A 15,821-nucleotide genomic window follows, 5' to 3' on the forward strand; every position below is an offset into this window, starting at 1 on the left:
TCACTCATATGAAAATCGCTAGATTAGAGTGTGAGACATTGTTCCCACGTGTGAGCTGACTCGAAGTTGTTTTGAAGGCTTTTACTTGTAATTTTTCCCCATAGATTTTGCCACGAGTACATTGATAAATTATATTTGAAAAATGCACTAATCTCACTACTTCTGAGGTTGTAGATGTGTGAAAAACTAAGCGCTGTTTGTTTCGGTAGACTTATTCCATCATTTATGATTTCAGCCCTCCGGCGCAAGAAGCCATGTCCAACAAGAGGTCTCCATCTCCCAAGAGCTTGTCCCCCAGCCACTCGATGCAGGCTTCCCCATCCCCCACTTCCTCGCCGCCCCCCGCCATGCCACTCCCCGGCGAGGAGATATCTCAGGAGACTTTCCTCCGATTCCTGGGCCTCATCACCCATAAGCAAAAGCAGATGCTGGAGAAAAAACGGAGCGAGAGGAAGAAACGCTCCACTACGAGTACCAACAAGAATGAATATGTGTACGGGAATTTTGATCTACAAACGGTAAGTTCTTCCTGGGTCCATCTTAACTTTATAGACTGTCAGGGTCAACTCTCCTCGTCCTCAGGTTGTTGGTCCTTCTGTCATGGGCAGCACCACCTAGGCCATGCCTTCGAATCATGTTTCTTTCTGCAGCGACCATAAATTATTTGGTCTTCGTCTTCGAAGAAGACTCATTGCGATTGCCTGGTTTATAATATGATCAGGTTCTCTGCGTCCCATGTGCCCATACCTTCTCGATTGCCTTTCCTCTACCTTGCTATTGATGGCTTCCACAAATGCGTGAACTCTTTATTTTGTCTCTAAGGGACACACCATCTAAGAATTTCCTTTCAGCAGATTCTAGTTGCCTAGAGTAAGTGTTGTACATCGTCCAGATTTTGGAGCCTTAGAGGAGTGCAGGTCTGACAATTGTTTGGTCGACTCTAGATATTCAAAGGTGTTGGAATTAGGTATTTTTTCTCCGTTTGTATTTTCGAATGGTAGGTAAATATACTCGGTCTTGTTTCTGCCCAGTCTCAATCCATTGTCCTCCTAGATCCTTCTCGAGGGACATTATTTAGAGCTGGGAAAATAAACAAACTTTGAGGATTATAATGACAATATTTTTTTTCAGAAAAAGCGAAAGTTAAACTTCCCCTACCTCCAGCAGAATGTGGCTCCTCCGACCACACGTGCTGCACAACGCATGAAGAGACAGCAACAGCAACAGCAGCAGCAACAGCAGCAGCAACAACAGCAGCAGCAACAACAGCAGCAGCAACAACAACAGCAGCAGCAGCAGCAACTGCAACAGCAGCAACAACACCAATCTCAGCCTTCCTCCTCTTCGTCCCGCAGCACCTCTCCGCAGTCCCCCTCTACGCCGCCCTTCCTCACCCTGCCCAGTGGGCTCACCATCATGCCCGTCATCTCGCCAGACCCCACGCCTTGCTGCGTCTGCATGCAGAATGGTGATTGCACTTGTTAACCTTGTACTGATTATACAAAAAATACACACGATCCGAAGCAGGGTACCAAAATATTTGTAGTTTATATCAACGCACTATGTGCGGGAAGGGTAATTTTACCTTTTCACTCGACTCATCGTAAATTGCGTGTAAGTTATTTTTACGCATGACTTTTGCGGCATCTTTTGATCTCATATCGATGTATACAGTATGGTTAAATGTTATCACTTCTTTTCAGAGATGTTTATCTCTATTATGAGCGCGAATCCGCCCGCTGATAGTGTGTTAAAACTTTAAATCTAATTTGATTTCTGATTACATTTATTGTATTCTTGCCACTGCCCTTTACTATTATTTTGAACATTGAAATAAAAAGACCCTTAACTATAATCCAAAATATATACCCACACATAGGCCATGGCTTTGTGGATCTCTTTTTGTATTATAAATTATATAATACAAAAAAAAATCCACATTATATATATTTTTTTTTACTTGTATTTATATTATATTGTGAAATGCAAAAGAATTTAAAATAAAGAAAGAAAAAAAGACCCCAGTTCACATTTGTATTGAAATCATATATAAGCGAGAGGCCGGAAATCAAATTGAACGAAAGCGGAGTAATCGAACTGTCTCGCTCTCTCCTTGTGTTACATTTATTCACATTTATCAGAGTGAATGAAATAAGATGTGGCTAGCAGATGAAAAATTAACATCCTTATTATACTGACTGTGATTTTCATCAAAACCAATATTCTTAAGTATTTGATATTATAAAAATAAAAAAGATTTATTTTTATTTTTACGATTACAAAAAAATGGAATAAGTAGCTCTTACAATACTAAAGTTGTCTAATTAAAATTCATATTTGAGGGATTTCGATCCCCTTGTTCGAACCATCTAGGTTAACACACTTTGGACGGATGTTTTTTATGCCTGCGGACCGCTGGTGATGGGATTTCATAATTATGTACAAATAGTTAAGACCTTAATAAAGAGAGTGGTACATTATATTCATATAAAAACATTAAATATGTAATTCCCTCTTTTCTGACTTTGAAATGAGGGCGGCGCAGAAGGTAAAAATACCCTTTCCATCCTTAAGCATCAATCTAAAAATATTAAAAAAAAATTAATTATTATGGCAGTCACCCAGTGAAAGGATGTTTCTGCCAGTGTCAAGTAGTATTTTTATTTACAAACAAAATAATAAATACCTTTCTCTTCCATAGTGTGTTAATATTATTATAATTACTATTCTTTTTTTTTAAAATCCAATTTATTGTCTCCCAGATGTCCCCTCACTGTTGCGGCACTGTCGCCCGTGCGGTAGTTACTTCCACTGGAGCTGCGCCAGTTCCGGCAGGACCTCCCCCACCCCCCGGAAGGAGCCCCCCTCGTGCCTCCCCTGCCCCCTATGCGGGGAGACGGTTCGGGAGCCCCGGGCCACGAGCATGACCGTCATCGGGTTCGCTAACAAGTCTGAAGTCAAATCCTCGGAACTTCTGATTAAAGGTAAACGATATTGAGCCCGCTTCCACAGTTCAGCGGTTAGCACATTTGGCGACTGTGTAAGAGCTTTTGCATTTAATTCCCACGGGAGTCGAAATTAGTACAAGTGATGTACAGTGAAACCTCTATCTATCGTTTTAAAGGGACCTATTGAAATAAACTATGAATGCGGGATTTAGAAGTCATATACAAGGAGATACAATCTAGTAAAGATATCGCCCTCCCAATTTGCATAACCATTGTTAGGTTAAAATTCTAAAAAGAATATGAGTTTAAGAAGCAAATAGATGTATTTATTTTTTTTACAAAAATACAAAACTGAACTGAACCAAAAAAATAGTTTAGTTTATTGCATTGTAAATAATTTGTGATTGAAATATTAATAAGATAAGTCAACAGTATATGTATTTTCGTTATTGTAAAAAAAATATATTAAGCCTCCACGTTTACAAGTGGTTTTATTTTAGTTATCTATCCCACACGTTGGAATATTGTTGTTAAATGTAACAAAATAGAGAAAATTGAAAAAAATCAGACAAAATGTATAAATTTTTAATTAATGTTTTACTTAGCAAATACCACAAATAGTGGTAAGTAAAACATTAATTAAAAGTGGATAGATTTAACCACAATGTGACTGCCGAATCAATTAATGAAAATATATCAAATATGCAGCATAATTCAAATGATGAATGCGGTAAAATGGTGATAGAGAAACGATTGATGCATTTTATTTTTGTATGAAATGAATTTGGGGTAGGAGAAATAAACGACACATCCGGGAAAACGATTATTCAAAGAACGATAGATATAGGTTTCACTGTATTCACTTTAATATTTGATGCATAGTATCCTCGGGGAATCTCATCTGCCAATGATGAGGACATTAAAAACATCAAAATCGAATTTATAAAATAAAGTCTAGACCAATAAACTAGTGTATAAACATATTATTTATTGATTCAGCATTAACTTTGTGGAATGACTTGTTGATTATTTTAAATGTTAAATACCTGTGTAATACCACTGATTAAGTTTTATTTCATTACACACGACTAAATTTAAAAAATACAGTTTTTTTCATTGACAGGTGATTAATAAATCATATTAATCACCTGTCGATGAAAACAACTGTAGTTTTCGAATCTAGTTGTGTGTAATGAAGTAAAATTCTATTAGTGGTATTGTACAAGTGCTTAATTTTTTAAATAATCAGCTGGTTTCAGTGTTCCCTTAAACCAGCCTATGATGGTTGTAAGCCCCGTAAATGCCCAGACTTCCATATTCTTCTTCATCTATGTTGAGATGTTAAAAAAAAAATATGAAAAATAACTCCTATAATCGGAGATAATCCAGATGTGTGAAGTGAAGTTTTGGACACTCAAAATGTTGTAAATTAATGAAGCTTATTTTTTGCTATTTACAAGAGTGGACCTGAGACCAATGCTCAAAGTTCAAAGATTAAAGGTCTTTAAACTAGATCCGGGTATGGAAGGGAGCTTTCAATGCCCTCAAAGAACTCGTGCACATTAGCAGTAGCTTGTCTAACTATTATCATTTTCTTCTCCTTCTTACCTACTATTCCTCCTCCATTTCTGTTCCCATATTTCCTCGACTTACATCATCTGTATTCTATAAAATATATTCCACTCCTCGATTTGAAAATTCAGAGTGCACAACCGATCACCTTGCCTTCATGTAATTTACTATCAAGTTAAAACTGCATTGATCCGATGCAGTGGTCCATGTACCATGGGGGGTTTTATTTTTGCGAATTGTCTTTTTTTTGCAATCTATCTTATAAGTGATGATTTGTCAATTATTTATCTAAATGTCGAATATAAAAACTACATGTACAATAGATAATGTAGTACTGTTAGACTACAAAGTAAAAAATGCATTTTATCACTATTTTTTACATTGTTACAATTTTTTATCTATATATATATATATATATATATATATATATATATCCGCCTCCGTAGTGTAATGGTCAGCATGCTCGCCTACCGTTCTGGAGGTCCCGGGTTCGATTCCCAGGGGGGTTTAATAAATATAAGTGATTTTTTCACTCTAATATTTATTCAATATTACACTGGACTGGTACTTGAAGTGGAGGGCTGATCACCTTTCCTTCATGTGTAATCGATCGAGATAACACTGCATTTATATGAAGCAGTGCCCTATGTACCATTGGGGTGCAGTAAGGGATTTATTATTATATATATATAAATGATTATTTTTACTAACTCCTTAAAGACGAAGCTTTTTGTACTAAATCTATACTGGGACACCTTTTTTATATTTATTAAGTAAATATTATGTAAAATTTTATGAAATAGTAATTCATGGAATAAGATAGACAACAATATAAAAAATTAAAACTCAACCAAAGTTAATCAAATCGAGAAAAGTATGGAAATTTGTGTTTTGATGATAAAGGTTAGTTAGGTAATAGAATTCAGTAATAGTTAGGTATCATGATCTTTGGGTGATGCGAAAAATATGCGCCAGCTGATGAAATGTTTTTTGTCAGTATAAAGTTAAACATCATACACATGCACACACCCAAAAGTATTATAGTCTTCTCGAAGTGGCATATGATAGTATCTTGTACATTTTTTCAAATTTGTAACAAGAAAAAAATTACATCAAAATATGCAAAGCAAGCATGTAATATACCTACACTTTCACAAAAAATGCAATAATCTTTTCTATTTCAAATGTAAAAGTTTTAATATTTAAATAATGTTCATACGCCAAAAGTACATTGCCGTTGTAGGTATTTTGTCCCCTGTCAGGACAATGCGCTAGCTGTAAATGTACAGTATTACACCCGAAAGGGTTAATAGACAAAAATACTTAGCTCCTGTTTTCTGGGCTACTTTTCTTTACTCTATCTAATATGAACTTTACTCGAATTGCAGAAAAACTTTCGGAAAAGAAACTACTGCAAGAGCGTAACCTCCAGCTCCGGTCTGACCTCAAGAAACTAGAAATGAGAGCTGAAACACTCAAGGAGAATATCGAGGCAAAGAACTGCGTCAAAAACAAACTCCTCTCCGAACAGATTGAAACACAAAAGAACCTCCAGAAACTGTTAGAGTTCATTGGGAAATTTAAGGATACACCTCCTTACAGCGTACGGCACATGATCAAGGAAGATCCAGACTGTGATTCCTAATTAATCAGTATTATGATCCTTCGTTGAGTCCTTTCCAGAAATGATGTTGTATTCTACCAAATAATTAATGCTGATTTTCTTAACCTCAGAGAGTATAGGCAAACTTGACTGACAAAAAAAAAAGCCCCGAAGGCTTATGGACAAAATGTTCGCATCCGCACTAGGGCAAAAATGGTCAATTTTTCATATTATCGTCGGCAATTAAATTCATATATGTAATGACAATTGGTACTATTCTCGTTAAAATCTGTCAAAAAGGGAGACAAAAATTATGATTTCACATATTTTAAAAAGAAAATCAAACAATTTATGACACCATTAGTTGTTTCGACCGCAAGGATTAAAATTGCAAAACTTGGAAGTTTATGTACCCTGTTTATGAATATTGTACTGCAAGCAGGGAACTGACTCCTGTATGAACTGGTTTTAACGGCATTGCTACTGATTTTCCTAAACCACCCATATGTGTAATGATGCAACATATTGCCAACTTACAGTAGATTTGTAAATTGCGCAAATAAAAGTTAAAAAAAAAATACTGGTCTTTCGGATTTATATAAATAAAAAGATAATACATATACTTTATACGAACTTCAAAATCCTCCCAAATTTATTTTAAAAATAGTACTTGAATTGTCATCTGTGGTCTTAAACACATATGTAGTTTCTTGAAACCTCAGTGCAATTATTGATTACCAATTTAAATTTTAATTAAATACCTTTACTTAAAATTGTTTTCCCGAAAACGACAGTTTAAGATTACAAAAATTTGCTGTTAGTTTTATCATGTTTGTTTGCGTAAATCACCCAAACAAACAATCAATTCGATTAAGGTTACGCGCAATATTAGTTAATTTTTGTTTTATTGATTATATTTTGAAGGTAAAAAATAAAAAAAAACAATGTATAATAAACCAAAAACAATTACTGTGTGGTTTTGCGTTAGAAGCATTTGTGGAAGATTTAATTTTGGTGGTGTTATTTCCATAAATGATCTAATTTATGTAGAATACAACATTGATCTATTTGTGGACTCTTCGTTTTCATCAATTTATACCTCCGTAGAATTTATACCGAAATCATGTAATTTTTTAAAATAATTTTGTAACTCACGGTTGAAGTCCAATTATGCTGCACAATAAGAATGCGAATGAAATTAATAACCTTCCTGCCATAAAGTGATGTTCTAAAATTTAGATATAGCTTTAATATTTACGCATATCACCATACAATGTTTTCATTTACTTTAAGACTTGTGCGTTGTTAGATGAAATTCTTTTGTTGGAAGTGCGATTTGTTTGGTTGACGCCTTTAATCACTCATTATTTATTTGCTAAATTTTATAAATCATGTTATATGAATTTTGGAATTTAATTTGGAACGATATCCATTTTCAAGTTTTCCTATTTACTTGATTTTATACGCTTCTTTTAATGAATTTAATTTTTCCTAGCGAAATTGCAGTCAACTCATCACAAATAAGAATTGATACTTTTAAAATAATGTAAATTAATGTATTATTTATTTCTAAAGTGCATGATGGCGATGTTTTTATTTATATTCCTAGATTTTATGTAAATCTGCCATTTTGGCGGCTTTAAGAAGAAAATTTTGATTGTTGTTTATACTATCGGTGTCTAGTTAGTAATTTGTATAAAGTTATACGTTGTGATAGAATAATGGAGTGTACATATGTGTTCTTTTCAAAAATATTGATGAATTTCATACGACAAATCTTTAACAGAGAACTGATATTTTTGACAAATTGAAAACATTAGGGACTAGAATAAATCTTAGGTATAGAAATTATTAAAATTATTTTAAGAAAGTTTTACATAATTGTTATTTAAAACTGATATTTTATATTGCTCTTGGATATTACAAAATTATAGTTTAATTATTGGGCTCAATGGATATTTTAGCAAAACATGAATTTATCTTTCGCTTTTTGTGTGACAATATTGTTTAGATTCGAATACCACAAATGATACTTTTTTTCCACGCTCTTTGTATGTCTTCCTTTTTCCAAGTTGTACATATGCCATCGGATTTGGCTGATGTAGTTATCTTAATCGTGAATTATATGAAAACATTACATTAAATCTACTTTATCATCTGAGAATCTAATCCTGGGTGATACGCATGGTGATCGGACCACTAAATTAATCATGGTTATTTAATCTCTTAGAATATCAAATAAAAAAAATACAGTAATGTTTCTCCAGTTGTTCATACGACATCGCTGTTAATTTCTTCATTGTCATAATGTCTTTATCTATAAAATAAAAGGGTTAATTTTGTGTATATTTGTGTCACACATTGTTAATGCACATTAAAATAATGCATTCTCGGTATTTAGGATATTGAATGCCTGAAGGATAAAACAGTTTCCTATTTTTACATTTTGACATCTCAACATAGATGAAGAAAAATATGAATGTCTGGGTATTTACAGGGGTTATGTATGACCTATCATAGGCTGGTTAAGTGATCACTTCATACACATGTAATATTCACCATTCTACCCATGATTGACAACCACATTACTCAAATTTTTGTAACTAATACATATATCATAAATTTCATGTTGCTTCATATTTGATTTAACGGCAAGATCTGTGGTTAGTTTGAGAAAGTATTTATTCAGCAATTTTATAAAATTATTTTTCAATATGCATGTTTTTTTTTTCAAGAAACAATTCAAAATTTGTATACACATATATTATGTCATATAATATACAAAGTCTATTAAAGCACATTCTGATAAAAAACCATCTAAAAATCTGATTATGTAGTTTTACTAGCTTGAATGGATTTATTGACTATTATTATAGTGTTACCAACTTACAAAAAAAATATAGTCATATACATACTTTGAAATATTTTTTTTGCAATTTTTTTTACTAGTCAGGGTCTGATATGCCATGATTATCAGTTTGAGTACATACTGAACGATTTTACCTAATTATAAAAAAAGTGTTTTTTTATTTTATTTTTATTTGTTGTTAAAAATGTTTTTATTTGTTAATTTGTCAATACAATTAATGAAATAATCATGTGCACTGCGTCACAACCTCCAAGGTCAACTGTTAAAAACACACTGATGCCAGAGTAAAAAATATGTCCTTCCAAACTTTTATAGCGGATTTCAAAGTCGAAAATTTGACTTAGCACTGTATTGGTCAATTGAGAGTCCTTTAAATTATTGTTTTATATTTTGCTTATCATTGTGTGTAATTTAACATTATTCAACTACGCATGCATTTAAATAAATAATATTTTGGTAATATGTGGATGTTATTACTTGTTGATTTTTATGTAAATGAGTTATTACGTAAACCTTTTTTGTGCTTGAATTATAAGAACATAACACATACTTTAAATCATCCAAGTCGCAAGTCAAACAACTTTGGTTTTTATTTTATCGAATTCAAGTATCATTCTTTTAAAATAATTTGTAAAAGTTATTAATTAACAATGTTTGATTTATGGGGATATTCTTTTATTTTTTGCCTGCCCAATGAAATGAAGGATGTACAGTAAAAACTATTAATTTAAATAACTTTAATTTAAAAGACTATTTTGAAATTCCGCTATGTCCGATAGTTTCAAGCAAAAAGTTTGTTCGTTTCACAAAAATCAACGATAGTTATCGGCCAGTGTCACTTCAGTTTATATTTGAAAAGTGAGTTTTTTTCCAATTTTGCTAATTAAATTTTTTCTCTCCATGTTTTGGTCCCATTATTTTCGAATTAATGAGTCTTTACCATATATTATTTTTTGTCAATTTTGACATAAGTCAGTAGAATGAATGATTTTTTTTCTCCTTTGAATTCGTTATGAAGGAAGCTCCAGATTATTTCAACTATAAAAAATATACTAATTTATTTCATGACAATAATTACTGAGAATTTCTGCAGGTCAATTGTTTAAATCTGTTATTATAAAAATAAATATAGTTTCAAACTATTTGAATTATATGCTGTGGATTTCAATGGTTTAAAACTACATTTTTTTATTTTACTACAATACAGTTTCTTTTAGTTATAAAATTGTAAAATAAAATAATACAAATCGTGTACCTAAAATAAATCATTGGGTTGTGTTTCTCATTGAAATTTTTCATAAAATTTATTTATCATAAACTTTGTACCTATTTACATTCATAATATGTAGTAACTTTGTATCTACACACTGAAAAGTAACCAACATCCTTTGTTGTCTGTAATTTAATTATCCGCTGTTTCATTTATCCGCAGTCATATCTATAATATTTAAATAATATTCCCCATATGCATACGACACTCGTTTCTCTATGAACTGAAAAATAGAAATTCATAAAATATTAGAGTTCCAATTAAATAAGTATGAAAGTAAGAATGAGAATGTATAGAGTTTTATAATTCATCAGTAAATTTTAAAAAAAGGTTCAGTAATTTATTGTAGAATCAGGTGGGGTAAGGCACATATACATATTGCATGCTTATATTTATCATTATCATTCAAATATTAAACAATCAATGGTTGCAGGAATATGGATAATTTATTCTGATTGAACCATTATAATATTTTTCTTTCATTATATTAACCTAACCTAAATGTTGTACAATTTTTGTTAAATAGATGTGCGATATTTAGCAGTTAAGAGAGATTTGGTTAGAGATTGTTGTGATCCATCGTTTGTGTGAAGGGCGCTTTATATTAGCTTCTAGTCAATTAGATGACAGTGTTGTTGTTGATGGCATACTGGCAGAACCTACCTCACAGATAACGGGGATGCTGTATGAATATAAAATTTTTGCACAAATTTATCAATTGAAAATTTGTAATAATAATTACTCATTTGGATGTGAGCTTTTTATTAGAAATTTGGAAAAAAAAAACAGATTCTGAATAGTATAAGTGATCAACGATTTTTATGAAAAAAATATGTGTTTGCATTCTTATAATGTACTCAATGAATGCAGAAATATTTGTGTTGTTTGTTCAGTAAAATGTATATTTTAAAATATTGAATATAACTTTAAATAAACTATAGAAATGAATAATTTCTTATCTTTATGGTGGGGACTGACCAGAGCTATTTCTTCGTAACGTAACACGTTACGATGCGAGCATTCATATAGTCAGTACAGCGAGTCAAGCGCTCCATCCATAGTCGGAGGTACAACGTTACGTTATGACGAAATGTTCCGGTCAGTCCCTACCGTTACAGTTATAAAAAAGTATAACAAAGTGATCAGTATGTAGGCACTAATAATAAAACTGAATATAAATATCTAAAATCATAATGTTGTGATTTTTTAAATACGTAATAACATTTTCTCCCTATCTTTGATTTAAACATGTAGCATCTGTATGGAGGGCTATTTTCAAGAAATCAAATTAAAAAAAAGTACAATGTCTCGTACGTCTAAATATGTATGTTACATGCATACTTCATTTTGATTGAATATTTTTCAAATCCTTGACAATTTATTTGACACTATCTGTTTTGAAACTTAAAACTCAACTCCAGGAAACTGGATCATAACCAATTATAAATTATTGTAATTTTTTTTCTTCATCAGTATAAAATCCCATTATATTATAAAGATACGGTCCATATTCATATCAAGTTGATGCATTAGCTGCTTATAGTGTTTGTCACATATATGTAGTGGCAAAATATGAACTTTTCATCAATATCACAATCGATCAAAGATCTAATTTAATAAAAAAAACTGTTTTAATCAATGTTTGTGAGGAAATTTGTAAGATGTCACTAGAAATATGTTTAAAGCTTGTGGTCAAACAATTGTCAATCAAAAATCATATAAAACACTAATGATATAAGGGCAAATCTGACGATATGCATACATGTCAGCGGGGTATCTGCCCTGTTCAGAAAATCACCTACCATATACATGCTAACCATGTAGAAATAGTTAAACATATTGATGATGGAAAGTAAAAAAGGCATATTTGTCATTGAGAGTGCACAAAAAAATCAAAGTCTTCCACTTTTTTTTTGGATTTAGAAAAAAAGGTATTACTAAAATGCTGATTTATTACTGAAAGATAGTTATTGTTGAAGTAGTTTCCATTCCCGAATGTAGATAAACAATGAATATTTTAACACATCGTTGCCAGGGCAGCTGCAGCAGGTTTTTTCATTAACCCCGACCCAAATTAGCATACTAATCACAAGTAACCGCCAAACCAAAAATAAGCAAACACAATCTTCTTAAAAGCGTCTTCCGCTCTCTACCAACAGTATGTAAAAGACGCTTTTAAGTATTCATCATCATCTTCTAAAGGCAGCGCCTTGTAGTGTCAGCCACTTGTCTCTGTCAGTCGCCATCCTCTTGAGCTGCGAATAGGAGGAGACGTCCATGAGCCGCTTCAAATCCTGGAAGTATGAAGTTCTTGGGCGGCCTCTTGTTCGTTTTCCCAAGATTCTTCCTTCGAAGATGTTGCTAAGAAAGGTGCTATGTCTAATTGAGTGCCCTATTAGCTTGGCCTTCCTCTTCAAAATATGATTTAAAAGCTCTCTTCTTTCTTTTACGTCCTGCAACACCTTTTCGTTGGACTTCCTTACGACCCATGATGTCTTGGTCATCTTCCTCCAAACCCACATCTCAAATGCTTCAAGCCGGTCTTTTTCGTACTTTTGGATGGTCCAGGTTTCACACCCATACAACAAAACACTCCAAACAAAAGCCTTTATGAATCCTTTTCTTACTTCAATTTTTAAATGTTTGTTTGATAGGAGGCTGTACTTTTTCATAAAAGTTTGCTTGGCTAGCGTTATCCTCTTTTTTATGTCTAGGGTACATTTATTGTTATATGTTAGCGTGCTACCCAGATAACAGAATTGATCCAACTGTTGAATTACTCTATTTCCGAGAAGTATTGTTGGATGGAGGTCAGATTGCTCTTTTTCAACGATCATTGATTTTGTTTTGGCGGCATTAATTTTCAAATGGAACTTATCCAGAGCATTAGAGAGAGTGTTTAACATGTGGTTCATGTCACTCTCGTCCTCTGCTATCAGGGCGATGTCATCAGCGAATCTTATACAATGTATTTGTTGACCGTTTATTTTTACTCCATTTGTTTTTTCCTTCAACTCTTCAATGGCCTCCTCTATGAACAAATTGAATAGATAGGGTGACAGCGGACAACCCTGTCTCACACCTTTTCTTATCTTGGCTTCTTTTGAGGAACCATTAATATCTATGAGAGTGGGTTGGTCCTTGTACAATTTGAGGATGGTTCTTCTGTCCTTCCAATCAATCCCTCTTTTCTTCATGACTTTAAACAAGAGGTACCAATCCACTCTATCAAAAGCCTTCTCTAAGTCTATAAAGGTCGTGTATGTTATAAGATTCACATCCAGTCGCATTTTAAGTATTATCCGCAAACAATGTCTTAAATGTCATAAACCAGAAAATATACTCATTTTTAAACAGCATTTTGTCTTTCTAGCATTTGTGTGTACTTACATATCATCAATGTGAATTCACTACTGCATGTCTTGCACTATATGACTTATGTCAGAGAGTAACTCGCTCGGAAATGTCAGTTGAGGGAGAAAATTATTCTACATGTCCTTATTACATGTTTATAAAGTATTTGATCACTTTTACAGCAGTAATAGATATCTTCTCTCTCCTGGTTTATTTGTCTGCATTTTTTGCCTCTCCTAGCTCAGGCGGTTATGAATTTGCACCGATGGTATATAAAATTATAAATAGTGTAACTTGCCTAAAGAATTGGACACTAACAATCATGATAATGTTTCCTATAATGTTATTTCTAGATATACACTGTTATTTATTTGATTTATTTAAGATATTTGTTTTGTGCCATACTTTTTTTTTTCGTTTATTTTTCTTTTAAGAATCTCGGTATTCTTGTTTGATTTTGAGTTAATACCAAAAGTGGCCTTCGTAGTTAATGTTTGTAACATATTTTAGGTAGATTTTTTTTGTGTAATTGACTTATAGGATAATTTGTAAAAAAAACTTGGTTATTAAAAGTTTACGCAATAATGACTTGTTACCTTATTTTACCCCTTTATGTGTTTTGATTGGAAAAAGTTGGTATTAATTATATCTTTTGAAACAATATCCTAGATTGGAAAGTTGATTGAAAAAGCCAATAGATGTTATAGTACCTATCATCTGTGTTGTTGAGGGCTGTATGTAATTCTGTTTGAAACCTTGGATAGGACAAAATAAACGCAATCCATAACAGATTGTGAAAAAATTATAAAGTTTTTATTTAAAGCATAATTCTTTCAGAACAACAGGATAAGGGAAATATGTGAGATCGAAGATGTCGTTAGGTGGGGAAGGCAACGAAGGAGACAATCTGATGAGAATGGAACCATCCAGACTCCCCCACATTGCAATATGCCAACCGCAAGGTAGACGACTCCCAGGCAGACCACCAAAGAGAAAAACAGGCTACAAGGCCCTACACCAAGCAGAAGAAGAAGAAGAGAAGAGATAATTCTTTCGCTCAAAGCTTTTCTGGGATCTATGCAGTTAGAACACAGAGCAAGGATACCTTTATTTGAGGTGAACACAGAACTCACTCAAATGTATTGGTTTTATATGTAGTGTTATAACTTGCAACGTTTTTTCATTACGTATATATGAATACGCGCACAAGAGTATTTTATTGGCTTTTTCTTCCTCTCTAATGCCCTCTTAAAAAAAGAAATGCTAATGTATTTTTGATTTGGGATGCAAAAAAGAATAGAAAAAAAAATGCTTTGGGAAATTAAGTTTTAAATATTTTTTTTTTTTATAAACATATCCCTTGCTTGCGACATCACTCTATTAGTCAAGTAATTTATTGGCTTGTCTTCATGAGGAAACTCCTAATTATGCCACCCTCGGTAAAACACAAACAAAAAAGTATGTACTAATAAAAGTGGATCCTTCCAAATATTTTTATTGATATATCGTTTGTGACGTGCAGAGACATCTGTAGTGGAGTATAAATATAGCGAAACACGTTTATTTCTCGAACTAATTTGTTGGTGTACTGCCATCTTTGAAAATTTATATAAAGCAATTGATGGTTTATGTTAAAAGTATTAATGCTTTTCACCGATAGATGTCTAATGTGTGTACAAAAAAATATCCCTTTTTGAAATAGTGTAAAGTAAATAGTAATACATATCGTTTTGAGTATTTAAAAGATTTCTATCGATTATTCATTATGCTTACTTTTTTTCTTCATTTTAAATTCTTTTGCATTATACAACATAATATAAATACAAATACACAAAATAAATATAAAATATAAATACAAAAAAAGATCCCACAAAGCCATGGCCTGTGTGTGGGTAAACAATATAATTTAGGTCATAGTAAAGGGCACTGGCAAGAATACAATAGATATTATAAGAAGTAGAACTAGAATAAAAGTGTTAATATAAAATATAAGAAATACAAAATACTTGTAACAGAAAAAACAAAAAAATATATAATTGAAAACTTAAAAAATAAAAAAGATGAAAAAGTAAAAATTTAAGTAAAAAGTTATACGAGCATGTACTACATGGGTGATACGTCAACAAGAAAACGGAGCTAAAATCTGTTTCTTCAATAAACAATCTAAGCAAAATCGAAAGAAACTCAAACTTAGGTATTGATGGA

At 32.4% G+C, this 15,821-nt stretch overlaps 1 protein-coding gene across 1 annotated transcript in view; it reads left to right on the forward strand.

The window, feature by feature from the left end:
* The window catches only part of LOC148308385 (uncharacterized), a 29,452-nt gene extending 15,254 nt beyond the window's left edge, over positions 1-14,198 (forward strand). Inside the window, exons 5-8 of the mRNA XM_088261844.1 lie at positions 236-518; positions 1,132-1,468; positions 2,763-2,984; positions 5,909-14,198. Of these exons, the coding sequence (XP_088117970.1) occupies positions 236-518; positions 1,132-1,468; positions 2,763-2,984; positions 5,909-6,165 (1,099 nt within the window). The 3' untranslated portion in view covers positions 6,166-14,198. The remainder of the gene's footprint in view (positions 1-235; positions 519-1,131; positions 1,469-2,762; positions 2,985-5,908) is intronic.
* The last annotated feature ends 1,623 nt before the right edge of the window (positions 14,199-15,821 follow it).

Source organism: Brachycentrus maculatus, unplaced genomic scaffold, assembly GCF_059751285.1.
Source record: "Brachycentrus maculatus isolate JH-2025_06_01 unplaced genomic scaffold, ASM5975128v1 h1tg000167l, whole genome shotgun sequence".
In the NCBI taxonomy this organism is placed as follows: domain Eukaryota; kingdom Metazoa; phylum Arthropoda; class Insecta; order Trichoptera; family Brachycentridae; genus Brachycentrus; species Brachycentrus maculatus.